We start from the raw sequence: 27,410 nt of genomic DNA on the forward strand, positions 1-27,410 counted from the left end.
CATCCTGGGGAATCTCTGCTGCGCCTTGTCCATCTTAATGAAATCCTTCCACACCGTGCATGCAGCAAGTTCCATTTTATTCACATGTGGTAGACTTTCCTTCTAAACTCCTGATTCACCTGCTTTGTGTCCCTCCTTGTCTTCGACTTAGCATGCACGGTCTGTGTGCTGTTCGCTGCTAAGGTGACAGCCTGGCACTTTGAGGGTGAGTTCAGGTGCCATCCCCAGGGCTCTGCCCTGCAGCCTGTTGCCCATGGCACTGGGCCTTGCCTGGATCATCTCTCGAGAGGACACATTTAGCAGCATGCGGGGGGCTCGGTTACTGGAACCTGCCTTCCCCACAAGTAAACCTGTTCCCTTTTCTCAATGCCAGGGGAGCAAGGCTCAGGTGATGCAAGACACCAAGATGATGGTGGACCAGTTCCGAGAGACCTACGACGATCTGGTTGCTGAAGACAGGGTAAAGCACTTGGAAGATTCACAGCTCATGAGCTGAGTGTATGGGCCGCGGGGTCGGGGTTGGTGGGTGACACAGCCCCAGAGCCCCAGGGCTTGCAGGGGGGACTAGAGGCATCATTCCTGACGCAGCCCAGTGACCTATCTCATTACTGCTGGTGTGTCACTCACTGCTGTCTCATTGCCTCAGACGACAGTATAGGCCAAGGCATTAGGTATTTTTGGTGGAGATTGATTTGTTCTTGATTAGTAAAGGGCCTGTGCCACGAGCATGCGACAAAACCGGAAGTGGGGGCCACGCGGAGGTCGAGTGATCCCCGTACAGGGCCGGTCCCACCAGCAAGCGACTGCATGCGGCGAGCGCGCCAAACCAGAAGCGGAGGCCGCGCGGAGGTCGAGTTAGTGGCGTGAAGTTCGAGCGAAGTCCGCGGGAAGTTCGTGCTGACGTATGGCGTTGAGATGCTGCGTATGGTGTCGAGACGCTGCGCACGCCCATCGAGGCGGTGCGTACGGCCTCAATACGGCTGCGGGCCGGCAGGCCATTGGCGCGCGGAATGTTTGAACACAGTCAGTTTTGCGGAGCCCTGCGCGATGTCGGGACCCGCTCCGCACAACTCCATACGGCTCCGGCGATCGAAGTGGGACCGGCCCCGAGAGGCCGTACAGCTCAAGCGACCACGTTAGGTCGCACTCGTGGATCAGGCCCTTTACGATGTCAAAGGTTTTGGAGAGAAGACTGGAGAATAGGGTTGAGAGGGGAAAATAAGTCAGTTACGATCGATTGCTGGAGTAAACTCAATGTGCTGAATGGCCTAATTCTGCTCCTCTGCCTTATGATCTTCGCGCTGGCTCCAGGGACGGGAGCTGTTCCCAGGACCCTGGGGAAAGGACTCTGACATGGTGAATCCTGAGAATGAATACCTTTCATTTCACATTGTCTGGCATGATATGTCGGCAGCAGAGGCAAAGTCTCCTCTTCAACAGCCCCACCATACCTCCCACATCCAGCCTGTTCCTCCCTTCCTGCAGCCTCTAACACATGTCCCCTCTGCTTCTGTTCAGCTCCTGGAACGTGGGTTTAGGAAGGAGTTCTTTGATGTCAATGCTGCAACGGTCGACCAGCTCTACAAAATATATAAACGTCGACCCAAGTGAGTACCCAGCAGCACAGGGTAGCACATGGCACACCGTAAAGCACGGCAACACCAGCACACGCAACCGGCACGACTCTGCCCTGGTATGTGGAGTCACCATCTCAGAGTGGGCGTCCTGGTCTCAGTGTGGGGGTCCCGGTCTCAGTGTGGGGGTCCCAGTCTCAGCGTAGGTGTCTCGGTCTCAGTGTGGGGGTCCTGGTCTCAGTGTGGGGGTCCCGGTCTCAGCGTGGGGGTCCCAGTCTCAGCGTGTGTCTCAGGGGGGGTCCCAGTCTCAGCGTGGGGGTCCCAGTCTCAGTGTGGGGGTCCCAGTCTCAGTGTGGGGGTCCAGTGCTCCATGTGGGGGGGCGGGGTCCTGGTCCCTGTGTAGTTACAGGGCTCCTCATGGGGGTCCCGGTCTCAGTGTGGGAACCCCCTGCTCCGTGTGGGGGCCCCAGGCTCCGTGTGGGGGCCCCAGGCTCCGTGTGGGAGATGATGATTCGGGCTATGTATGGGGGTCCCAGGCTCCGAGGGGCTCTGGAGACGGGCAGTGGTTTGCATCCCCTACTGTGCTGTTCTGCTGTGGGCAGGATGCAGACGAAGAGAGCCCAGGTGGCAACAGCCAACCCTTTTGGCTACTGGCCCGAGTCAGCCAGCGAAGGACACGTCAACCTCCTGTCGTCCATGGAGGAGCTGAACACAACTCGCTTCAAGCCCGAGCACCTGGACCAAGCGGTGTGGGAGCGGCTCTGTGACATCCGTAACATGAAGATAGAGAGCGAGCACCAGGTGAGACGAGGATTCCCCGGGGAAGCAGAGGGCAGACAGGGGCCCCTGTACTCCCTCCTGTATCCCCTCATAAACAGAATCACTCAGTCGCACAGCACAGTAACAACTCTACAACTCAGCACGCTCTTCCGCCCGACTCATCCATGACGATCAAGATGCCACATTTAAGCTGGTCCCATTTTCCCACGTACTGCCCCATATCCCTCTCAAGCATTCCTATCCTTGTGCCTGTCCTAGTGTCTTTTAAGTCTGGGTTTTGTATGTGCGCAGCTACTGAACCCCACATCTGTCCCACCCAAAGAATTCCAAAGATTAACCACTTTTGAGTAAAGAATTCTCTTCTGGCCTGAATGACGGACCCCTTATTCTGTTACTATTACTCTTGGCTCTGGGTAACATCTGCCCTTGTCCACCCTGCCAACGCCAGCAGGAATTTGTGCATAAGATCACATCTCATTCTAAACTCTTGACAGTAGCTCATGCAATAAACCACATTCCCAGGTGAGCTGGTAAACCTTCGCTGTAGTCCCTCTGTAGCAAGTAGGAAGGGAGACCAGATCGATACATGATGCCTTTAGTCAAGTCAAGTCACTTTTATTTATATAGCACATTTAAAAAACAACTCTTGTTGGCCAAAGTGCTTTACATTGGTATAAGAATAGTATAACAAACAACAGTGGTTCATAGATTAAATACAAGCATCACTACATACATATAATATAGCCCTCGCTCAGAGGACGTCAAGAAAGGCCTGGGAGTAGAGATGAGTTTTTAGTCTCGACTTAAAGGAGTCGATGGAGGGGGCTGTTTTAATGGGAAGAGGGATGATGTTCCACATTTGACAAGGACCCACATGGTAAGCTGGTCCAGAGGGTAAGGCACATGGTATCCAAGGAGAGCTGGCAAATAGGCTCCAAAATGGGCTTGATGATAGGAGGCAGAGGGCATTGGTGGAAGGATGCTTTTCTGATTGGAAGTCTGTGCACAGTGGAGTTCTGCAGGGATCGGTGCTGCGACCCTTGTTTGTTACGTTACGGGTTAACTACTCGGATGTGTGGATAGGACATGTGGTCACTAAGCAGATGTCGCAAACATCGCTGCTGTTGTGAAAAGTTGTCTGAGCCTACGGCGCCATATAGATCAGATGGAAAGTTGCATGAAGTGTTGTCAGATGGGAATTCAAATTAAGGTAGGAGAAGTACAATAAATGCCAGGGGACATTAAAGAGCGGAGGGGTACAGAGGCATATGACATAGGTCAGGGCACAGAATATAAAAGTTTGGTTGTTACGTTGCAACTTTACAAACACTGATTAGATTGCACAGAGTATTGTCTGTGGTTCACCACATAATAGCAAGAACGTGGTTGTGCTGGAGAGAGTGTGGGGGAAACTCACCAGGATCTTGTCTGGATTGGAGGACTTTAGTTATGGGGAGAGATTGGACAGACTGGGCTTGTTTTCCCTGGGGCGAAGAAGGCTGATAGATGTGTATAACATGACGAGATGCAGAGAGAGGGTAGATAGTCAGAATCAGCCGAGCGCAGGCATGAAACACTGGCAAACGGGTACAAGGCATGAGGACAGGGGTTATCCACTGGCTTTCCAACGGGCTTACTGGTAACCTGAACAGTGCATCACACATACAAACATGTTGGATGTCTGTTCAGGTTCACCTGTATATATGCATCAAAGGGAGAAAGTTTGAGGCTGTTAATTGTGGAAGATTACAGGGCAATGTAATTACATTCAAAGGGTTTAATAAGATCAATAGGAAGGAGGGATTTCCTCCTGGAACAAGGAAGCAGAGAATAACATTACTGTTCACGGCGATGTCACATATTGTCCTTACTTATTGCATCACAGGCCATTCAGCCCATCAAGTCCTTGCCAACTCTCAGCAGAACAATCCCATTCCTCCTCTCCTTATATCCAGAAGCCTTAACCTCTTATCTCCAGGTCTAAGATTAAGCTATCATCTAATTCATAGCTGCTCATAATTTTAATTAATGCCATGTTTTAATTAAATGAAATGTTGTAATTTAACGGTTTAAATGCCATTTATGCAAATTGCATCATTAAATAAATTGTAAGAATGCTTCCAATTTTGATTTTAAACACCCCAATTAACTGGGGAATGAGTTTCATCCTCTCACCATTAAAACACCAGGTTTCTCTTCATGATCATCTACCACAAGTAACGCCAGTATACCTTCCGTTCTTTCTACATCCGCCATCCTTTCTCTGATCATGTTCTGCCATTGTCTCCCCCACCTTGTGTCAGCAGCTTAGAAATACTGATTTACAAGAGTCAAGAGTGTTTTATTGTCATATGTCCTGGATGGGACAATGAAATTCTTACTTGCTGCAGCACAACAGAATAAGTGAATATGTAAACATTGTACATAACAGGAAAAATTTCAATAATATAGTGCAAATAACAAAAAATAATATAGTTACAATTCTGCATTGACATTATTTCTCTGAAGTAGCCACCCAAGATGTTTTACCCACCTGGTGTGCACCTACTGATCTAACTGAATGGTTCACAGAAGGACAGAAAGGGCTGGAGTATCTCAGCAGGTTGGGAAGTATCCCTGGAGAACATGGATGTCGTTAGACCAGTTTGCTGATTCATTGGTACTAACATTTGCTGATATGAATGTTATCTGTAGAAATTAATATCTTACCAACTGCTACCGTAGAAAGCATCCTCTCAGATTCCCAACCATCAAACACATCTACGTCACATTGCCTCAGGAAAGCACCCAACATAATGAAAGGACCACAAGGTAGACACAAAATAGCTGGAGTAACTCAGCAGGACAGGCAGCATCTCTGGAGAGAAGGAATGGTTGACGTTTCGGGTTGAGACACTTCTTCAGACTACCCACACACCGGTCAGTCCTTCTCCTCCCAAGCAGAAAATATCAAAGCTTAAAAGCAAAGGTAGACAAAAATGCTGGATAAACTCAGCGGGTGAACAGCATCGATGGAGCGAAGGACATAGGCGACGTTTCGGGTCAAGACCCTTCTTCAGACTCAAAAACAGCTTAAAAGCACATGCCATCAGATTCAGGAACAGCTTCTTCCACGCCATTATCAGAGTTTTCCCATAAATTAAGGTGTAAACCTCATCTCCCAATCTACCTCGTTGCTGTCATGCATATTTTCTCTGCATTTTCACTATATCACTGACACTATATTCTGCACTCTGGTATTTTCCCCTTAGCCTTGTGTGTGGCTTGATTGTACTCATGTATGGTTTGATTTGACTGGATAGGATTCAAGCAAAGCTTTTCACTGTTTCTCGGTATATTTGGCAATAATAAACCAATATCGATACCGTCTTCCTGCCCATCGTCCCAGTTCATCAGCCAGTGCTGAAGCCAATGCAGAAAACGGAAGACACACACCAGGTAGATCAGATTCACCTCAAGGCCTGGTATTGCTCTGGGTTACTTGGTATTATGTGCAGCCCTGGGCTGTCAATTATACATTATCGACCCATGGACGTAGATACAGTGACATTCTTTGTTTTTGCATACAATACAAAATAACAAAATATGTAAAGAGTCGCCACGTACCTAGTGCTGACACAGTTGCGAAACTATTCATTAGATTCCCGACGGTCGCTCTTTGTTTTTGGTGGCCCATTCCCCGCCAGGCCCCTCCTTGTTCTCGGAAGCACCGGGAGCATTCTCGGCGGCCTCCCCCAATCTGTCGATCGACATGTGTTCTCTCTGCTCTCAGGTGAAGCTGAAGGCTGTGACCCTCGCCGAGATGCAGACTTTCTTGCAGAAGAGGATTGAGGAGGATGAGTACTGCAACCAGATGATCACCAATTACACACAAGACATCAGCAGGTCAGTGTCACCATGCCACTCTAAGGCAGTTATCATGGAGACTGCCTGTTGGGGAAGGGCCCTTTGGCCAAACTCCTGCATGCCAACCAAGATGCCTGCTTGAACTCTGATTTGCCTGTATTTGACCCATATCCCTCCAAGTCGTTTCTATCCAAATGCCCTTTAAATGTTGTCATTGTACCAACCCCCACTACCTTTGGCCACGGGTTCCAGATATCAACCACAGCATAACGTATTCCTCAGATCCCCTGTCAAACTCCTTCCTCTCACGTTAAACCTCTGCCATCTTATCTTTGACACCTCTATCCTAGATGCGGACACTAGGACTTTCATTCTCAACCCCAGGTGATCCTTTCTAACAAACCTTCTCTCTGCTCCTCTCGTTACGAGCAGTCTGTGTGAGATCAAGTCACAGTTCCAGATGAACCTGATGGTGCAGCTGGTGCTGAAGCAGGGCCAGGTGGAGGTAATGAGTGACGACTTCATCTCCGAATACAACACCTCCATCCTCCTGCACAAGGCCGTGGTGGAGGACCTGAACAACACCATTCAGGTAAGGAAGGGGGCAACAAGCCCTCAGACCCAGTGCAGTTCCTGCTCTGCTGGAAGGAGCAGGCTTAAACTGAACCACGGGATGCTTGCAGTCTGAGCACTGGTGTGAGGGGCACAGTCAGGGAACAGTGTGGGCGACTTTGCTTTCAGCTGCGTCCTGCTGGTCTGCTGTTGTCAGAGCTGTGAGCACCATCCCATAACCGTCCATTATGTTGGGGGTGCTTGCAGTGATGGCCATCAGAACCGGAGACTATTCAGCTCCCCCCAACCTGTTCCAACCTGGTCTCTTTCTGAACTACACCCTCACCCACCCTTACCCCAATTCTATTTTCTTCATCCACTTACCAGACGAAGCATGGCAGTCATGGTTTTGGGATTTCTGTTTGATCCTCAGCACCAAGGGTGAAAATTGTCGAGACAATGGCTTGTATCAGGGCAGTTTCCGAGGGCTGGAGAACTGCAAGTGATGCGCCTTTAGTGAACAAGTGTGCAAGGATAAACCAGGAAATTACACGTCGTCAATGTAACTTGGGCATTGATGAAACTTTTACAAATGGTAAACAGGGCCGGAATAAGCAGTACTTGGACAAATGTGGATTGATTAAGCAACGACAGCACTGGCTGGTTTAAGGCATATAGTGCAGAGCGAACTTAATAATGTTGTTGAACAAATAATGAGGTAAATGAATGCAGTTGGAGAGGTGTTTAAACTTTTAAAAGCAGCTTGGTAAAATAACAAGCTTGTCATCAAGATTGAAACCCATGGAAGGTTGTAAAGAGAGACATTTATAAGCATTGATTCAGCCACTATTGGAGTGTTGTGCTCAGTTCTGGGAGCTGCACACTACAAAAGATGTGAGCGTAGAGAATCGGTTGACTAATAATTCCAGAGATGAGAGATGTCAATTATGTAGATGGACTAAAGAGGCTGGGGTTGTTCTCTGGACAACTGAGGAGGTGCCAAGGGTTTCTGATGGGGCATGTACAATCGTGGATGAGATGGACAGACTGCTTAGAGGAACAAACTAAATGCTGGACTGGTTGCATCTGTCCTCTGCTCACTGATCTGAAATGTTAACTGTGGTGATTTCTCCACAGCCACTGCCTTACCAGCTGAATGTTTCCTGCACTGTGTTTCATATTTCTAGCATCTGCAGGTTTTTATTTTTTATTTTTTTGTTAATTCCTTTAGTGGAATGGTTAATTGTCAGGGAATGAAAGTGATTGGCAAAAGAACCAAAGTGATATGAGGTGTGGATTCATGGGGCAGGGGGGAACAAGCAAGGAAGGACGGGGCAATTCCCACAGGATAGCACAGACTCTGTCCACTGAGTGGAGTCGGGCTACACTGATCGCAGTGGGGAAAGATGAGCAAATGGGCCAAGTGTGGACGGGTGTGTCTGGGTCTTAGGTGTGATCAATGTTTATTAATGTTTAGCTATTAGGAGAGAAGAAGGTGGCGATCATGGTGGAATGCAAGGACTTCAAGAAAGGAATTGTCCAGTTGGAGTGGGAGTACAGGAAGATGCTGATGCAAATGGATGACTTGCACAACAAGATACGCGACATCCTCAAATTCACAATCACCAGACAGGCACAAATGGTAATGTGTGACTGGGAACGACATGGGGATGGGAGCTCCAGGACAGGGACATTCAGCCAACACGGAGACCCCAGGCTCCAGCTGCGGAGGGAACTGTGGTTCCTGGGGACGTTCGCTGAGGGGGAGCCCGAGACTGGGACATTCCAACACTGAGTCCCATCATGTGTGGACAATCACCAACTAGAAAATCCGGCATGCAGGGACATCTACCACGGGAATCCTGAATACGATCGTGGGGGGTGGGGGTGGGGTAGAGCTCTATTAACAGTCACGTGGAGGGAATGACTCGGGGACAGGGACGGGGGAAAATGGCCAAATGGGAGTGAAAGCTAAGGTGCTGGGCTCCAGGGGAAATGTGGTTATATTTCAGTGTTGTTGCATAGTAGGTGTCCCATCTACTCCCAGAGGGCTGCACAGATGAGTCCTCCACAGCTAACGTCATCTATTTAATTATCTCCTAGTATTTAAGAGAGGATAATTACGAAGCTCGAGTCACTGATCACATAATGGTAATGGAGCGATCTGTGGATGGTCAGGAAACGGTAAGCGATTCAATGCCTTGATATTAAATCTGCTGTTAACCTCATTAAGTAGACAAAACCCAGACAGTTCCTGGATCAAGGGCGGCTTGGACTGGGGTTGATATTGAACATTCCTGCAGCCAGAACAAGGCCCCTCCACTATGCAGCTACTAGAACTCAACAACTTCACCACACAGGACATCTGTGAGGCAAGTGATGGGCAAATGGGATTAGTGTAGATGGGCAAAAAGGTTAGTATGGCATGGTGGGCCAAAGGGCCACTCAACCCTATCATTAAGACCCTTGGCCTTCCTTTCAGAGACTGACTAATTACATCAACAATCAATTGAACAGGATAAGGCCGTAACTCCAGAATGAGAAGCCCGATGAACTATTGTACAGTGATGGTGGTAGGGCAACAGTGAGGTTGCTGCACCCGCAATGCCAGGATCTGGAACAATGATCCAGAGTTCAATCCCAGCACTGCAACTGAGGAAGCTCATTCAGTTACTAAACTTAAGCAACTATTTGTGAACATTGATCACCCCCAACACTGGTCGCCTGCCTTAGAGACCCACAAGATTCACGGATGTCCTTCAGAAGAGGGAATCTACTGTCTTCCCCAGTCTGGTCTGTGCATGATTCCACACCCACGAATGTGGTTGATTCTTGAATGCCTGAGCAAACCAGTCAGGGCAACTAGGCTTGCCAGTGATGCCCAGATCTCTAAATATGTATGAGGCAGACACCACAACTACAGCCATGAAAAGAAACTATAGTCCAACGAAAACTTCCCATCCACAATTCATAGAACATTGTTATTCAGACTACCACTTTGGTTCTTTTAAAGATCAATCCAGTTAAAACAACTTTAGATTTTGACTCTCTATAAATTGACCGTAATATGATATGCGCCAAATCAAAAGCAGTTTATCCCAAACTAGCTTGGTACCAATTAAAAACTCAGAACTAGAAGAGATAGAAAACTAACCAGTACTGAATCTCTTTTGGAACTTGACAAAGATTGTTGGAAAATATTGCTGGAGCAGGGATACATGTTTGCAATGCCTCGAGAGTGAATGTGCCAGTGTTCTTCAGCCGTCCTTACCCACCCTGGCCTGTATGTGACCTTAAACCCACATAAACATTGACTCTGAGCTGCAATGGCTGAACCTGCAGTTTGTACGATCTTTGAAGGAATAAATGGAAGAAATTTCAGCAGGTGACTGAGGAGCATGTCAGAGATGCATTTTAGGGGAAGCTGGATCAAACACGTGAGATGAAGTGTGGGACAAAGCTTGTGCAGAATGTGGCCTCCAGGCAACTGACTTGTGGTTGGCAAGTTAATCACCCCTAGTGAAAATGCTGGAGCAACTGAGCAGGACAGCCAGCATCTCTGGAGAGAAGGAATGAAGGTCTGAGAAGGGTCTCAACTCGAAAAGTCACTCAAGTCATTCTCTCCAGAGGCTCCCTGTCCCGCTCAGTTACTCCAGCATTTTGTGTCTATCTTTGGTGAGGTGGAGTTGATGGGAATGTGGGGAGAATAAAAATGGGAGTAGTATTGTTGGGATTTGATAGCTGATGGAATGTGTGGACTGCAAGGGCCTGTCTCCTGCTGTGTGACTCTTAAAATCTGTTCGCGTGAATGTTCTCAACTGGATTCCTAAAGTATTGTCAATATTTGTCTAACTTTGGACTTTATTTTCTGCAGTTTCATGATAGAGTCCTGCTCCAAAAAAGAGACAGCATCAAAAAGCTGCAGAAGCAGATCTCGCAGCTGAAGCGGGATCTCAAGACAATGGATCAGCTGTTGAAGGAGCAGCACATCTCTGTCAGTGAGAGACTGCACATCCAGGAAATGACCGGTGAGTTGACATCAGGCCCTGTTGGTTGTTGGAGTGGGGAATTTAAAAGGCAAAAGGGTCAGAACCCACTATATCTGAACCCTTCATCAGTCAGACACAAACATCTTCTGATCCTTGACGTCAGTAGAAGGGTATACTTGGCCTCAGAGAGTTCATACAAATAAATTGAGAAGAAAACTTTGTCCTTGACGTGAGATGGCATGGCTTGAACTTGAAGTTAAAATGGCATTTACAGTGTCCTCCATAATGTTGGGGACAAAGACGCATCATTTATTTATTTGTCTCTGTACTCCACAATTTGAGATTCGTAATAGAAAAAAAATCACATGTGGTTAAAGTGCACATTGTCAGATTTTATTAAAGGTTACATTTATCCATTTTGGTTTCACCATGTAGAAATTACAGCTGTGTGTATACATAGTCCCCCCCATTTCAGGGCACCATAATGTTCGGGACATATGGCTTCAAAGGTGTTTGTAATTGCTCAGGAATGATTAAATGCCTCCTTAGTGTAGGTATAAGCTCTCAGCACCTAGTCTTTCCTCCAGTCTTTCCATCACCGTTTATGCTGTTTATCAACATGACCAAAGTTTAGTTTAGTTTAGAGATACAGCACGGAAATAGGCTCTTCGGCCCATCGGGCCCATGCCGACCAGCGATCCCCGCACATTAACACTATCCTACACCCACTAGGGACAATTTTACATTTACCAAGCCAATTAATCTACAAACCTGTACGTCTTTGGAGTGTGGGACGAAACTGAAGATCTCGGAGAAAACCCACGCAAGTCATGGGGAGAACGTACAAACTCCGTACAGACAGCACCCATAGTCGGGAGTGAACCCAGGTCATCGGCGCTGCATTTGCTGTAAGGCAGCAACTCTACCGCTGCACCACCATGAAAGTCAAATAAGCCATTATGAGACTGAGAAACAAGAATAAAACTGTTAGAGACATCAGCCAAGTCTTAGGCTTACCAAAATCAACTGTTTGGATCATCATTAAGAAGAAAGAGAGCACTGGTGAGCTTACTAATCGCAAAGGGGCTGGCAGGCCAAGGAAGACCTCCATAGCTGATGACAGAAGAATTCTCTCTATAGTAAAGAAAAATCCCCAAACACCTGTCCGACAGATCAGAAACACTCTTCAGGAGTCAGGTGTAGATTTGTCCATGACATTATGAACAGAAATACAGAGGCTACACTGCAAGATGCAAACCAGTGGTTAGCGGCAAAAATATGATGGCCAGGTTACAGTTTCCCAAGAAGTACTTAAAAGAACAACCACAGTTCTAGAAAAAAGGTCTTGTGTGTCGAAGAGTAACTTATATCAGTGTGATTGCAAGAGCAAAGTATGGAGGAGAGAAGGAACTGCCCAAGATCCAAAGCATACCACCTCATGTGGTGGTGGGGGTGTTATAGCCTGGGCATGTATGGCTGCTGAATGTACTGGCTCACATCGTCATCGATGATACAACTGCTGATGGCAATAGCATAATGAATTCTCAAGTGTATAGACACATCCTATCTGCTCAAGTTCAAACAAATGCCTCAAAACTCATTGGCCGGCGGTTCATTCTACAGCAAGACAATGATCCCAAACATATTGCTAAAGCAACATAGGAGTTTTTCAAAGCTAAAAAATTGTCAATTCTTGTGTGGCCAAGTCAATCACATGATCTGAACCCAATTGAGCATGCCTTTTATATGCTGAAGAGAAAACTGAATGGGACTAGCCCCCCAAAACAAACATAAGCTGAAGATGGCTGCAATACAGGCCTGGCAGAGCATAACCAGAGAAGACACCCAGCAACTGGTGATGTCCATAAATCGCAGACTTCAAGCTGTCATTGCATGCAAATGATATGCATCAAAATACTAAACATGACTTCTTTCATTTACATGACATTGCTGTGTCCCAAACATTATGGTGCCCTGAAATGGGGGGACTATGTATAAACACTGCTGTAATTTATACATGGAGAAACCAAAATGTATAAAAATGGCCTTTATTAAAATCTGACAATGTGCACTTTAACCACATGTGATTTTTTTTCTATTAAAAATCACAAATTGTTGAGTACAGAGGCAAATAAATAAATGATGGGTCTTTGTCCCAAACATTATGGAGGGCACTGTGTAAAACCTTTTGTCTATTACAGGAAGGATGTAGAGGCTTTGGAAAGGGGGCAGAGGTTTACCAGAATGATGCCTGAATTAGTGGGTATTAGTTACAGGGAAGGTTTGGACAAAATTGGATTGTTTTCCATGGGATACCGGAGATTGCAGGGAGACTTGTTAGAAGTATAGAAAATTATGAGAGGCACTGATCTTCTTCTTTCGTGTACATCTTCCATGTTTCAAATGTTGACATCGCTGTCATCGTCCGTCCTGAAAAGGACGCATGCTTCTGGCGACAATCAGTGAGAGCCATCACTTGTTGCAATAGATGATGGTGGTAGCAGAATTTGTTCAGTATATTTCCAGTTTCCAGCCCTGCGACGTAGACGCTTCTGCTATGGGGCCAGAGGCACGGATAAGTCAGTCAGAACCTTTTTCCCAGAATGGAAAAATCAAATATTAACATATAACATATAACAATTACAGCACGGAAACAGGCCATCTCGGCCCTACAAGTCCGTGCCGAACAACTTTTTTCCCTTAGTCCCACCTGCCTGCACTCATACCATAACCCTCCATTCCCTTCTCATCCATATGCCTATCCAATTTATTTTTAAATGATACCAACGAACCTGCCTTCACCACTTCCACTGGAAGCTCATTCCACACCGCTACCACTCTCTGAGTAAAGAAGTTCCCCCTCATGTTACCCCTAAACTTCTGTCCCTTAATTCTGAAGTCATGTCCTCTTGTTTGAATCTTCCCTATTCTCAAAGGGAAAAGCTGATCCACATCAACTATGTCTATCCCTCTCATCATTTTAAAGACCTCTATCAAGTCCCCCCTTAACCTTCTGCGCTCCAGAGAATAAAGACCTAACTTATTCAACCTTTCTCTGTAACTTAGTTGTTGAAACCCAGGCAACATTCTAGTAAATCTCCTCTGTACTCTCTCTATTTTGTTGACATCCTTCCTATAATTGGGCGACCAAAATTGTACACTATACTCCAGTATTGGTCTCACCAATGCCTTGTACAATTTTAACATTACATCCCAGCTTCTATACTCAATGCTCTGTTTTATAAAGGCTAGCATATCAAAAGCTTTCTTTACCACCCTATCTATATGAGATTCCACCTTCAAGGAACTATGCACGGTTATTCCCAGATCCCTCTGTTCAACTGTATTCTTCAATTCCCTACCATTTACCATGTACGTCCTATTTTGATTTGTCCTGCCAAGGTGTAGCACCTCACATTTATCAGCATTAAACTCCATCTGCCATCTTTCAGCCCATTCTTCCAAATGGCCTAAATCACTCTGTAGACTTTGGAAATCCTCTTCATTATCCACAACACCTTGGTATCATCTGCATACTTACTAATCCAATTTACCACACCTTCATCCAGATCATTGATGTACATGACAAACAACAAAGGACCCAACACCAATCCCTGAGGCACCCCACTAGTCACCTGCCTCCAACCCGACTTACAACCATCCACCATTACCCTCTGGCTTCTCCCATTCAGCCACTGTTGAATCCATCTTGCTACTCCTGCATTTATACCCAACAGTTGAACCTTCTTATCCAACCTTCCGTGAGGAACCTTGTCAAAGGCCTTACTAAAGTCCATATAGACAACATCCACTGATTTACCCTCGTCAATTTCCCTAGTAACCTCTTCAAAAAATTCAAGAAGATTAGTCAAACATGACCTTCCAGGCACAAATCCATGTTGACTGTTCCTAGTCAGACCCTGTTTATCCAGATGCTTATATATATTATCTCTAAGTATCTTTTCCATTAATTTGCCCACCACTGAAGTCAAACTAACAGGCCTATAATTGCTAGTTTACTCTTAGAACCCTTTTTAAACAATGGAACAACATGCGCAGTACGCCAATCCTCGGGGACTATTCCCGTTTCTAATGACATTTGAAATATTTCTGTCATAGCCCCGGCTATTTCTACACTAACTTCCCTCAATGTCCTAGGGAATATCCTGTCAGGACCTGGAGACTTATCCACTTTTATATTTTCCAAAAGTGTCAGTACTTCTTTTACTTTGAAATTCATAGTATCCATAGCTACTCTACCATCACATAATTCAATATCCTTCTCCTTGGTGAATACCGCCGAAAAGAAATTGTTCAATATCTCCCCATCTCTTTTGGCTCTGCAGATAGCTGTCCACTCTGTCTCTCCAATGGACCAATTTTATCCCTCATTATCCTTTTGCTATTAATATAGCTGTAGAAACCCTTTGGATTTACTTTCACCTTACTTGCCAAAGCAACCTCATGTCTTCTTTTAGCTTTTCTAATTTATTTCTTAAGATTCATTTTACATTCCTTATACTCCTCAAGCATTTCATTTACTTCATGCTGCCTATAATTATTGTAGATCTCCATCTTTTTCCGAACAAGATGTCCAATTTCCCTTGAATACCAGGGCTCTTTCCACTTTTTACTGTTTCCTTTCAACCGAACAGGAACATAAAGATTCTGTACTCTTAAAATTTCCCCTTTAAATGTCCTCCATTTCTCTTCTACATCCTTCCCATAAAACAAAATGTCCCAGTTCACTCCTTTTAAATCATTTCGCAACTCAACAAAGTTAGCCTTTCTCCAATCAAAAATCTCAACCCTAGGTCCAGTTCTGACCCTCTGGACCTAGGGTTGAGATTTTTGATTAGAGAAAGGCTAAATTTGATGAGATGCGGTATTAGAGGGCATAGCTTTAAGGTGAGTGGGGCAAAGGATGGTGGTTGAGGCAGATACAATAGTGGCATTGTAGAGACTTTTAGTCACATGGATATGCTAGGAATGGAGGGATATGGATCACTTGCACGCAGAGAATATTTTAACTTGGTGTCATGTTCAGCGAGATCTTTCTGGGTCGCAGGACCTGTTCCCATGCTGTGCTATTATATGTTCCATGTTTACTCTCTGCTGTAAACATCCAAATGTTTAGTCAGTATGACTAATTATAGATTTCGGTATTAATTTCCCCAATTACAGACATTATAACTAGTCTGTACATACCCAGTCTTGTCCTCTTGCCCTCCAATCTGAAAATAATCCCAAATTGAGAAAGCTTTGGAAGATTATAATTAAAGTATCAGCATTTATCAGTCCAGCCCTAGGAGTGCGGGATGATTAGTGCCATGTGCGAACTAGCACCAAAGAAGGGCACAAACATGGGAACACAAGCAGTAAATGCAGTCATCCACACGGCACCTGTAGTCAAAGACTGATTCTTTTGTTTCTATTAGCAACTATCAAACCAGAAGAAGAAGCACGTGCTCGCTTCAAGGAACTGATGCAGCACAGGAGATTGGTGGAACTGACCAAGGCCCAAGTCGAGGACATTAACACCCTGAGGATGGAGTTGGAGAAGCAGCGCATGAGAACCTTTCCAGTGCTGTCCGACAGAGAGCAAGAAACCTAGTTAAACCACTTTTATTTCTGGTCTTCAAAATAACATGCAGAGCTTTATCGGAGACTTAATGCAAATCTAGACTTTCTACACACACTCTAGGTTGCTGTTCTATTTGAAAGTTGTTTGCATAAGAAATAAATATGTTTTCTCAGCTGCGTGAGCCACTCCCATATAGCATGCTGTGTCACCTGAAGAACTCTTCCTATTCACCCTACCCACAGCAAACATCTCTGCATAGTTCAGGCATTTGTGTTAGTGAGAAAGTCAACATTCAGTGTTTAGTTACGTTCCCGCTTCTCAGACACCATATGACCAGTGTTTTGTATTTTGCACCCATAATCTTTCGTATTTCTATGGAGTTCGATATGAAAGTGAAGGAAAGAAATGCAGATGCTGGTTTACACCAACGGTAGACACAAAATGCTGGAGTAACTCAGCAGGACAGGAAGCATCTCTGGAGGGAAGGACTGGGTGACGTTTCAGGTCTTGACTGTTCTTCAGACTCTGGGACCCGCTGAGTTATTCCAGCATTTTGTGTCTATCTTCGATATGAAACAGTGGCAGCTTGTCTTGAGGCAGGTCAGTATTGAGTCACCAACTATATATGTAGTCATCCTGTGCGTTCAGTTTGAAACAATTCAATCAGAAGCTAAAATCTTAACTTCAAACCGATCACTTGATTATGTGGGAGTGCTGTCAAAGACTAGGTAAAGAGATTTAAAAGATCTGCCACAAAATAAACAATGGCAAACATTTCAATAAATATTTCAAAATTCTCAACATATTTACATTCAATTGAGAAATTAAGACTCCAGGGGGAGTGCTCCAATTGTGAGTCTTATAGAGGAGCAGGAATAGGCCACTTGGCCCTCTGTGCCTGCTCCACCAGTCAATATCATGCCTGATCCTTCCTGCCCGTTCCAAATTTCTACCCATATCCCTCGTTCCCTTTCGCACTAAACACCCAAACTCCTTCTCCAATATTTGCCTTTAATTGTGTTCTTAGGGTGAAGACATCTCTTGGCTCAATCCTTCACAGCTTATCTTTGAGACTGAGCCCTAGTCCTGGACTCCCCACCGTAAGGTACAATGGGACATCCCTGCTCCTGTACTCAAATCTGCACGTTATGAAGGAAACATACATTTACCACTGAGCAGGTAAGGTGGCATCTCCGGAGAACACTTATATGTGAAGCCACCTTTGGCATCATGGTCTTACGTTCATCAATGACACTAAGGTCTCGCTATACTACCCCCTTTGCCTGACTGATTTTACCACAGAAGTTCATAAGTTTATATCTGATGCATTTCACTGCATCTCCATACATTTTGCCCCTTCCCCAGTCTGCACAAATTATTCTGAAGCCTTTCTGGTTCTCTCTCATTTATTCTGCTGATTAAATCCAATAGATATGTCAAGTATGATTTCTGTTTCATAAATCCGTGTTGATGTTGTTCAGCAGTTGCATGTGCTTTAATGGACCCCACTATTTACCTCACCACCAATGTCAGCTTCACAGCTCTATAATTCCCTGCATTTTCTCTAGCCTTTTTAAAGCAGTGGGGTTACATTAGTTATTCTTCAGTCAATGGAACCGTCCAGTCTACACAACTTTGGTAAAGGTCCAGCAATGCTTCTTAAGGCAATTCCAAAGTACTCTGGGATGTGGATGATCAGGGCCTGTGTCCGCAACACACAGCATAGAAATGCAATCAGCAACAAGCTTCAGAAAATAAAAACAGAACACTTAGAATCCAGTGGAGTAGCCTTTACAATAAAGCACACATCATTGTTGCACAGAATGGCACAGATTGCATGGAAAGAAAAGGCTTACATCACAGTGCCAAGAAGTATTATCATACTGACGTTGTGGTTCTCATGGATCTGTGAATTCGTCCTCCAACCTGTTGTAATGCAGGAGTCGATCTTCCACGGCCAAGCTGTCTATGAGCTGCCTGAGGGTGGGCTTATTATCAATAGAAAGCGTCTGCTGAAGTTCGTACAACAAAGTTTGGCTACTCTTCCTCCATTTTTCTATCAGGGACCCCAGTTCTGCCAAATTATTCTGAAAGAGACATCAGACACACAAGGTTGACAAGTTATTGAGAAAGGTACAATGTCCCTGCAATATCAGTAGTTGAAAATCACCCAAAGAACACGTCTAAATATGCATTGAACAGACTAAGAAGCAGAGGATTAATTTCTTAGCACTTAGCATTCCAGAACTTGGAAATGCAAAATCAGGCACTTGAGCCATCATTTCTGAGTGGAACTTGATGGTCCCACACAGGAGTAATCCCGATAAAACATAGCATCCATTTTAGAAACATAGAAAATAGGTGCAGGAGTAGGCCATTCGGCCCTTCGAGCCTGCCATTCAATATGATCATGGCTGATCATCCAACTCAGTATCCTGTACCTGCCTTCTCTTCATACCCCCTGATCCCTTTAGCCACAAGGGCCACATCTAACTCCTTCTTAAACATAGCCAATGAACTGGCCTCAACTACCTTCCAGAGATTCACCACTCTCTGTGAAAAATGTTTTTCTCATCTCGGTTCTAAAATATTTCCCCCTTATCCTTAAACTGTGACCCCTTGTTCTGAACTTCCCCAACATCAGGAACAATCTTCCTGCATCTAGCCTGTCCAACCACTTTAGAATTTTGTAAGTTTCTATAAGATCCTCCCTCAATCTTCTAAATTCTAGCGAGTACAAGCCGAGTCTATCCAGTCTTTCTTCATAGTCCTGACATCCCAGAAATCAGTCTGATGAACCTTCTCTGTACTCCCTCTATGGCAAGAATGTCTTTCCTCAGATTAGGAGACAAAAACTGTACGCAATACTCCAGGTGTGGTCTCACCAAGACCCTGTACAACTGCAGTGGAACCTCCATGCTCCTATACTCAAATCCTTTTGCTATGAATGCTAACATACCATTCGCTTTCTTCACTGCCTGCTGCACCTGCATGCCTACTTTCAATGACTGGTGTACCATGACACCCAGGTCTCGTTGCATCTCCCCTTTTCCTAATCGGCCATCATTCAGATAATAGTCTACTTTCCTGTTTTTGCCACCAAAGTGGATAACCTCACATTTATCCACATTATACTGCATCTGCCATGCATTTGCCCACTCATCCAGCCTATCCAAGTCACCTTGCAGCCTCCTAGCATCCTCCTCACAGCTAACACTGCCCCCCAGCTTCGTGTCATCCGCAAACTTGGAGATGCTGCATTCAATTCCCTCGTCCAAATCATTTATATTGTAAATAGCTGGGGTCCCAGCACTGAGCCTTGCGGTACCCCACTAGTCGCTGCCTGCCATTGTGAAAAGGACCCGTTTACTCCTACTCTTTGCGTAGGAGATTTTAATTGTATCTGTTCACTCGAGACCTGAATCAGACTCTCCCTGTTCTCATGTCTGTGGTTATCCCATTCTCTGGGCAGTGTCAGCCCTTTGGTTAAAGAGATCTTACTCAACTGCTATCTTCCCCAGAGATCTACAAACCGTGTGTGGGCACCTCCTCCAAACAAAGGCTTTAAAACCTCATCACGTGAGAAATGCTAATCAAGATCAAATTAATTGCTTGGCAGCTATTGCCAAAGAGTGTCTACAATCTCCTACCATGTAGACCGTACAACACATGAATAAATTCAGACATACAGTAACTTCATAAGAGATTAGTATACAAACTTAAAGCACACGGTATTGGGGGTTCAGTATTGATGTGGATAGAGAATTGGCTGGCAGACAGGAAGCAAAAAGTAGGAGTAAATGGGTGCTTTTCACAATGGCAGGCAGTGACTAGTGGGGTATCGCAAGGCTCAGTGCTGGGACCCCAGCTATTTACGATATATATTAATGATTTGGACGAGGGAATTGAATGCAACATCTCCAAGTTTGCGGATGACACGAAGCTGGGGGGCAGTGTTAGCTGTGAGGAGGATGCTAGGAGGCTGCAAGGTGACTTGGATAGGCTGGGTGAGTGGGCAAATGCATGGCAGATGCAGTATAATGTGGATAAATGTGAGGTTATCCACTTTGGTGACAAAAACAGGAAAGTAGATTATTATCTGAATGGTTGCCGATTAGGAAAGGGGGAGATGCAACGAGACACCCAGGTGTCATGGTACACCAGCCATTAAAAGTAGGCATGCAGGTCCAGCAGGCAGTGAAGAAGGCGAATGGTATGTTAGCATTCATAGCAAAAGGATTTGAGTATAGGAGCAGGAAGTACAGGGTCTTGGTGAGACCACACCTGGAGTATTGCGTACAGTTTTGGTCTCCTAATCAGAGGAAAGCCATTCTTGCCATAGAGGGAGTACAGAGAAGGTTCACCAGACTGATTCCTGGGATGTCAGAACTTTCATATGAAGAAAGACGGGATAGACTCGGTTTGTACTCGCCAGAATTTAGAAGATTGAGGGGGGATCTTATAGAAACTTACAAAATTCTTAAGGGGTTGGACAGACTAGATGCAGGAAGATTGTTTCCGATGGTGGGGAAGTCCAGAACAAGGGGTCACAGTTTAAGGATAAGGGGGAAATCTTTTAGGACCGAGATGAGGAAAACATTTTTCACACAGAGAGTGGTGAATCTCTGGAATTCTCTGCCACAGAAGGTAGTTGAGGCCAGTTCGTTGGCTATATTTAAGAGGGAGTTAGATGTGGCCCTTGTGTCTAAAGGGATCAGGGGGTATGGAGAGAAGGCAGGTACAGGATACTGAGTTGGATGATCAGCCATGATCATATTGAACAGCGGTGCAGGCTCGAAGGGCCGAATGGCCTACTCCTGCACCTGTTTTCTATGTTTCTATGTTTTATCATTACAGAAGGCTGAAGGTTTAGTAACACCCAGATCGCAAGCTGCGACTGGCAAATGACATTTAATGCAGCATCGTTACAAGCGAGCAACATTTGCAGAAGTGCAAGGGAAATTGATATGGAGGCAGAGGGAGATTCGGCAAGGTTGCAAGTTTCAACATTTGACTTGGCAACTTTTATGCTGAGTAACGATTGGGTATCAGTGTTGCAAATCTGAGCAGTTTCTATCTCTGTGAACAGACACACTTGATGCAGGTCCTGCACTCAGCCATTGCTCCAGCCCAAACAAATACATTCCCAGCAGATTTGAATTTCACACACCGCAGGAGAGTATCAATCACAACCAAGAGCCTAGAAAATGTAAAACCAATCTCACGCGAGAGATGCAAGAAATATAAATGTGTCTCAATAAAGCCCAAGTTATGATCATTGCCCCACTCCACAATAAAGGGCACCATGCACAAGTCTAGATGCCACTTAGTCCTGGGTTAATCTGGATCTGATCAAAACCTTACATGACAGTTCAAAATCACTACTTCATCTTTTTCAACAACTGATCACACACCATCTGGGACCCCACTCATTGCCCTTCAATCTTAGCCAACTGGTGGGAACCAGAAATTCACATGCAACACCTTTTAATCTATTCGTCAGCCTCCTCTCTGGAGCTCCAAAGGATCTATCCTTTGCCCCTCTAATATTTCTTATCTACATTCCGTCTTTTCCCATAATTCACCCTCTCTACTTCACGTCCCTGCATTTCCACAAATCTGTTTTTGTAATCCTAGAATGAATCACCCACCACACAGTTTTGCCTTCAGCTGCCTGGACCCTAAGCTCCCTCCCTAAATCTGCAGCTTTATCCTTATTTGACACTCCTTAAATCTTACCTCTGTGGCCAATGGCCAAACTTTTGATCATCTTTAGAACCTTTAGAATCTTTAGGTCTTTGCTACACTTAGAATGTCAACCAATAGCAATTGTATGGTGGTGGGGGGAAAGATGTGAAAGTTGGAGTCATAGTTTGAATGGAGCCAAGGACAACAAGGTATGAATAAAATTGTTGGGTTTCTAACAGCACTCTGGGGAAACTGCCACATGGAATGCAAGCAGGAATTAACGGTCATGGGGCCAAAGTCATACCTTCTCCCTGTACATCTCAACCATTTTCAATCTGCGAAGAAGATCCTCTTTCTCTCGCACTTCCTGCTGCAGTCGATCCTTTTCCTCAAGCAGCTCCTGCTGTTCGGTGCTCACAGTCACTGGGTGAGGTCTCGGTGATTTGCCGGGAGTCCAGGCATGTTGCAAGGCTGCTCTGGATGCACCTGGACTCAGCCGATCCCCCTCTGCACTCATGTCCAGTCTTCCACCCACTAACCTCTGGCAAGCACTCTCTGTCTTTATGCTTCCACTCCTGCCAGCAGCATGAGTTTCACCAGTGAGCTGGCTGATGCCAAGGTCTACCCCAGTCTCTGAACATCCACTGTCCTCACCGTCAACCTTCAATCGCTTTGGCACAACAAATGGAGCATTGAAGGAACGCCGTGTTTTCTTCAGCCGCTCCCGGAGGCTGGCACTCATTGGCTGACAGAGGAAGACAATAAAATTAACAATATTGGGTTTGTAAATAACTTCATATTGTACCTTATGCTATTAAATGAATTAAGATTGCAGTCCCCAAATCTTAGCAAGTCAGTGGCGGTCTCTCCGCATCCCACTGCAGAGAAGTGCTTGCACAATCCACACCATTGCAACACCAAGGAAAGTCTGCACCATCTGAAAGCCACTGCTAAGGGAGCCAGTGTAGGTAAATACAATCGACCTATCGCTCGTAGTCTTTTATTTGAAAAACTGAATGTTTCTCTCCTCCCTCATGCTGCTTGACCTGCTGAATGCTTCCACCATTCGCTGGTCTTGTTTCAGATTTGCATATCTGCTGTTTGTTAAGGGGCTGTCCCACTACGGCGACCTAATCTGCGAGTTTAAAAGGGTTTGCCCTCGACTCAAACTCACAGCATGGTCGACACATGGTCCTAGGAGGTCACTGGAACTCTCCTTCATGCTCGAGGGAAGTTCCTGCTTACGCGTGACCTCAGTTGGGTCGAGGAAATATTTTCAGCATGTTGAAAAATTTTCCGCAGGTAAAAATTGGTCGGCATGGTTCTTTTGAACTCGTAATGCAGTGGAATGAGGTCCCTATGCAGTTACAGGCAGTCGAGGGCAGCCGTAGGCAATCTCCTTCGCTGACCGGGCATTTTAATTGGCTCATTGGAGTTTGCAAGGAAAACCGACTGGTAATGTAAAATACCCACAGAATTTTATTAAACATTGTCTGACTTCTTAAAAGTGTCTCCACACCGTCTCTCCCCACTCCACTCCACCCCCCCCCCCCCCCCCCCCCCCCCCCCCCCCCCCCCCCCCCCCCCCCCCCCCCCCCCCCACGCTCTCTAAGGACACCGTCAAACCGCTGTGGAACTTCGTTCACGAAAACCACAAACAAAATGTGTTTTTTCCTCAAGTTTTTGCAACAGTGGGAAATGCAAATTCTTATCCAAAATTTTCCCTTTCCAGGAATGATATTGCAAATAGTTACCAGACATTATTAATATACAGGAGCAGCGAAATGCAGATAATGAAATGGCCTGTGTCTCACAATTCTGGCTCTATCTTAGAAATGGTCAGTAGCTGCCAGCCATTCGCAACAAACACACTTCCTTGTGTATGGTGTAGCTACATTAGAACTGCACTAGCAGACTGCTGACGTGCATTGCAATATTAGTGTTTGACTCACCGTTTTCACCACCATTTTGCTGTGAACTGGGGTATGAACATCTGTGCCCAGTCTGTCTGCCGACCCAGGCTCACATGGTGACCCAAACGTTTGATTCTCCATCATTGCACTCTATCGCTCTGCAACATAACACACATCAGGTTCACATAGCAGTCCTGGACAGCAGAGAGTATAATTCACACTGAGATTGAGTTATTATACTGTAGACTGGGACATTGGCCGCTGTTAGGTCAGATACAACACAGACTAGGTGCTCATGCTCCTCCCTCACTTTACATGAGTGAACTGGAACTTCACTTCCGTGGTATTGAGGGAACCAAGCTGACCTACATTGAACCTCACCTGATCCCTCTCACCCTCAATATTCTGTGCCTTAATGCCTCCTTTGAGTGTTCTTCCAACTCATGACCTCCTCCCTTTCTTTCAGACTGTTACACTCCCTCAGTCTCTGGGTACCCTTACCAAGCTCCTCATCATCCCTAACCCAGTGACCGGTGATATAATCCAGATGTATGCTGAGGAAAATGTTGAAGGTAAAAAACTGGCAATGTGACCGCTCTAGGTGACCCCTGACTCTTGCCTCTCCCCCACACCCATCCCCAACCCTACGAATCCCAGCCCATCATTCTTGCTGCAGTATTGCGGCTGTCCTCAAGCCTCCCCCTGCAGTAGAGCCTATCAATAGGAGTAATCGGAGATAATTCCACCCGCGTCGCCTTCACTCACAGATTCAGGATCAGCCAGCACCTGTTGACAAGTTGTAGTGTGCAGGATTGACCTGCACATGCACATATTCAAGCTGCAAATCACAACTGACTTATTTAAGGAAACATACACAAGGATTTCACCAGCGCCCTTTCAGCTAAATTTTCCAAATCTATGACAGGATAAATTAACCAATGTCAGTATCCACTCGCTGGACAAGTCCTAACCTTGAGGCTCCATTCATATTCAGTTGGCTCCAATCGGCAGGTCATGTCACTCACATGACACCAGGCTCCCACTAAGACACTTTTCACCTATGCTATTTACATAGATAACAAAGTACAACACAGAAACAGGCCCAGAAACCAAATACAATGTCTATGCTGAAAACAATGGCAAGTTAAATTAATCTACTCTGCACCAGGTGTATCTCAGGAGAACAGCAACATCCTCTACCTCCATCGCCCCACCCTCAGGTATGTTAAAAACACTGCCAACAAGAGACTCCAGATGCTGAAATCCCTAGCAAAAAAAAGTTCCTTCCTGAAGAATGGTCTCGAGCCGAAACATCACCCATTCCTTCTCTCCAGAGATGCTGCCTGTCCCACTGAGTTACTCCAGCTTTTTGTCTCAACTTCAGGGGAGCTCCCCTACACTGCCTCTAACCTGATAGTTCCCCAGTCCCACGCTGCTGTTTATTTCTCCTACTCAAAATTCACAGGCAGGGCTGCCCTGGTGAGCCCACTGTATCTACCTGTTCTTACTCCGCTGACCTTATCTCCTCATACCTTGACAAACTATCCATGAGTCTACGATAAACCCACCGACTCACGCAGCTACTGGACTACACCTCACATCCTGCCTCCCTCCCTGTCCCAGCTCTCAGAGAGCGAGGCACGATGCGAGGTGTAATCCAGTGGCTGCAGGAGTCAGGAGCAAAGATTAGTTGGTCAGGAGTGATGGGGGAGGTCAGGAGTGAAGGGGGGAAGGCAGGAGTGAAGGGGGGAAGTCAGGAGTGAATGGGGGAAGTCAGGAGTGAATGGGGGAAGTCAGGAGTGAAGGGGGGGGGAGTCAGGAGTGAAGGGGGGAGTCAGGTGTGATGGGGGGGGGGGGGGGGGGGTTTCAGGAGTGATGGGGGGAGTCAGGAGTGATGGGGGAAGTCAGGAGTGAAGGGGGGCGTCAGGAGTGAGGGGTGGAAGGGGGGGGGGGAGTCAGGAGTGGAAGGAGGGGTTTCAGGAGTGGGAAGGGGGGGTTTCAGGAGTGGAAGTGGGGAGTCAGGAGTGGAAGTGTTTCAGGAGTGATGGGGTCAGTCAGGAGTGGAAGGGGATGGGGTGTCAGGAGTGAAGGGGGAGTCAGGAGTGGAAGGGGGGTGTCAGGGGGAGTGAAAGGGAAGGGAGTCAGGAATGAAGGGAGAGCCCATGAGTGAAGGGAGGTTGCCAGGGGGTGAAGGTAGTGTCAGGAGTGAAGGGAGTAGGGGAGAAGGATTAAAAGTTAGTGGATGAGGGGTATCAGGAGCCCTTGGAAGGGGGATGAAGAATCAAGAGCTGAGGGTTGGGGTAAACAGAAGCTGGGGAGGGGGTCAACCAGGGAGGGGAGAAGGATTATGAGCCGTGTAGCCTACACTGTAGGGGGCTCGGACCCGGGTGGAGGGAAGGTGAGGATCAGCGGCGAGTGGGAGTAGATCTCCGCCGGTGGTGGTTGTGTTTTCGGGGTCGGGGGGGAGAGGTTAGTATTCGGGGCCGGTGAGAGTGGGGCCCACGGTGAGAATGGAGCCAATCGGTGCTGGCCCGGGGGAAGGTTGTTTGGAGCCGGTAACTCCGGCCTCACCCTCTGGCAGCCCGTCCACCAGTGGGCAGGGCCAGCGGACGCCCGTTGCCATGGATACCCCGCCCTTTCCCTCCCAGCGCTGGCTCTGGGAGTTGTAGTCCCGGGCCCTGGCGCTGTTGTGTGTGGGTTTATACCGAAGATAGACCTAAAAAGCTGGAGTAACTCAGCAGGTCGGGCAGCATCTCTGGAGAAAAGAAAAGGCGACATTTCGGGTCGGGACCCTTTTTTCAGCCTGAGAGTCAGGAGAGAGGGAAACTAGAGATATAGAAGGGTGGGGTGTGAAAAGGACGGATCAAAGGAGATGTGACTAGACACAAAATGCTGGAGTAACTCAGTGGGACAGGCAGCATCTCTGGAGAGTAGAAATGGGTGATGTTTCAGACTGAAGAGAAGGGTCTCCACCCAAAACGTCACCCATTTCTTCTCTCCAGAGATACTACCTGTCCTGCTGAGTTACTCCAGCGTTTTGAGCCTATCTTCGGTTTAAACCAGCATCTGTAGTTCCTTCCTGCACAAAAGGGAAGAGGCTAAAGGAAATGTACAATGGTTCATCGTTAGCTGAGCGAGGTATACAATCAGTAATATTAATAGTGAAAGAAGGACAGTGAAACTAGTCGGAGAGCTAGGGTGGGGGAAGGACGGAGAGAGGGAAAGCAACGGTTACTTGAAGTAAGAGAAATCAATATTCTTTCTCTCCAGAGATTCTGCCTGTCCCACTGAGTTACTCCAGCATTTTGAGTTTCACTTTGGTGTAAACCAGCATCTGCATACACATCTCCTCAGGAGCCAACAGTTTAATTGTCATCTAACCAAAACGGAACAGTGGATTTAATACCAGCAGCGGCATAACAGGTTTGTAAATACAGTACTCATTGATTACATAATATACAAATGTTCAATAAACGAAAAATAA

The 27,410-nt window shown here is 46.2% G+C and overlaps 2 protein-coding genes across 4 annotated transcripts in view; one reads left to right on the forward strand and one right to left on the reverse strand.

Moving 5' to 3' along the window:
• The window catches only part of cfap43 (cilia and flagella associated protein 43), a 70,154-nt gene extending 53,651 nt beyond the window's left edge, over nt 1–16,503 (forward strand). Inside the window, exons 30-38 of the mRNA XM_055647131.1 lie at nt 374–460; nt 1,519–1,607; nt 2,177–2,375; nt 6,127–6,239; nt 6,633–6,792; nt 8,230–8,394; nt 8,856–8,936; nt 10,627–10,780; nt 16,180–16,503. Of these exons, the coding sequence (XP_055503106.1) occupies nt 374–460; nt 1,519–1,607; nt 2,177–2,375; nt 6,127–6,239; nt 6,633–6,792; nt 8,230–8,394; nt 8,856–8,936; nt 10,627–10,780; nt 16,180–16,355 (1,224 nt within the window). The 3' untranslated portion in view covers nt 16,356–16,503. The remainder of the gene's footprint in view (nt 1–373; nt 461–1,518; nt 1,608–2,176; nt 2,376–6,126; nt 6,240–6,632; nt 6,793–8,229; nt 8,395–8,855; nt 8,937–10,626; nt 10,781–16,179) is intronic.
• A 1,597-nt stretch (nt 16,504–18,100) lies between these two features.
• Nucleotides 18,101–26,566, reverse strand: sfr1 (SWI5-dependent homologous recombination repair protein 1). 3 transcript variants are annotated; one of them, XM_055647133.1, is made up of 4 exons: nt 26,498–26,566; nt 23,966–24,084; nt 22,318–22,758; nt 18,101–18,412 (listed from the first exon to the last, which is right to left on the reverse strand). In XM_055647133.1, exons 2-4 carry the CDS (start codon nt 24,068–24,070, stop codon nt 18,224–18,226), a joined length of 735 nt encoding a protein of 244 aa, XP_055503108.1. In that variant the 5' UTR covers nt 24,071–24,084; nt 26,498–26,566; the 3' UTR covers nt 18,101–18,223. The 3 variants fall into 3 exon arrangements, with proteins under 3 accessions (XP_055503108.1, XP_055503107.1, XP_055503109.1); XM_055647132.1 differs by lacking the exon at nt 26,498–26,566 and adding an exon at nt 26,292–26,445; XM_055647134.1 differs by lacking the exon at nt 26,498–26,566 and adding an exon at nt 25,425–25,445.
• Between the last annotated feature and the right edge of the window lie 844 nt (nt 26,567–27,410).

This window comes from Leucoraja erinacea, chromosome 15 (assembly GCF_028641065.1).
Source record: "Leucoraja erinacea ecotype New England chromosome 15, Leri_hhj_1, whole genome shotgun sequence".
In the NCBI taxonomy this organism is placed as follows: Eukaryota; Metazoa; Chordata; class Chondrichthyes; order Rajiformes; family Rajidae; genus Leucoraja; species Leucoraja erinaceus.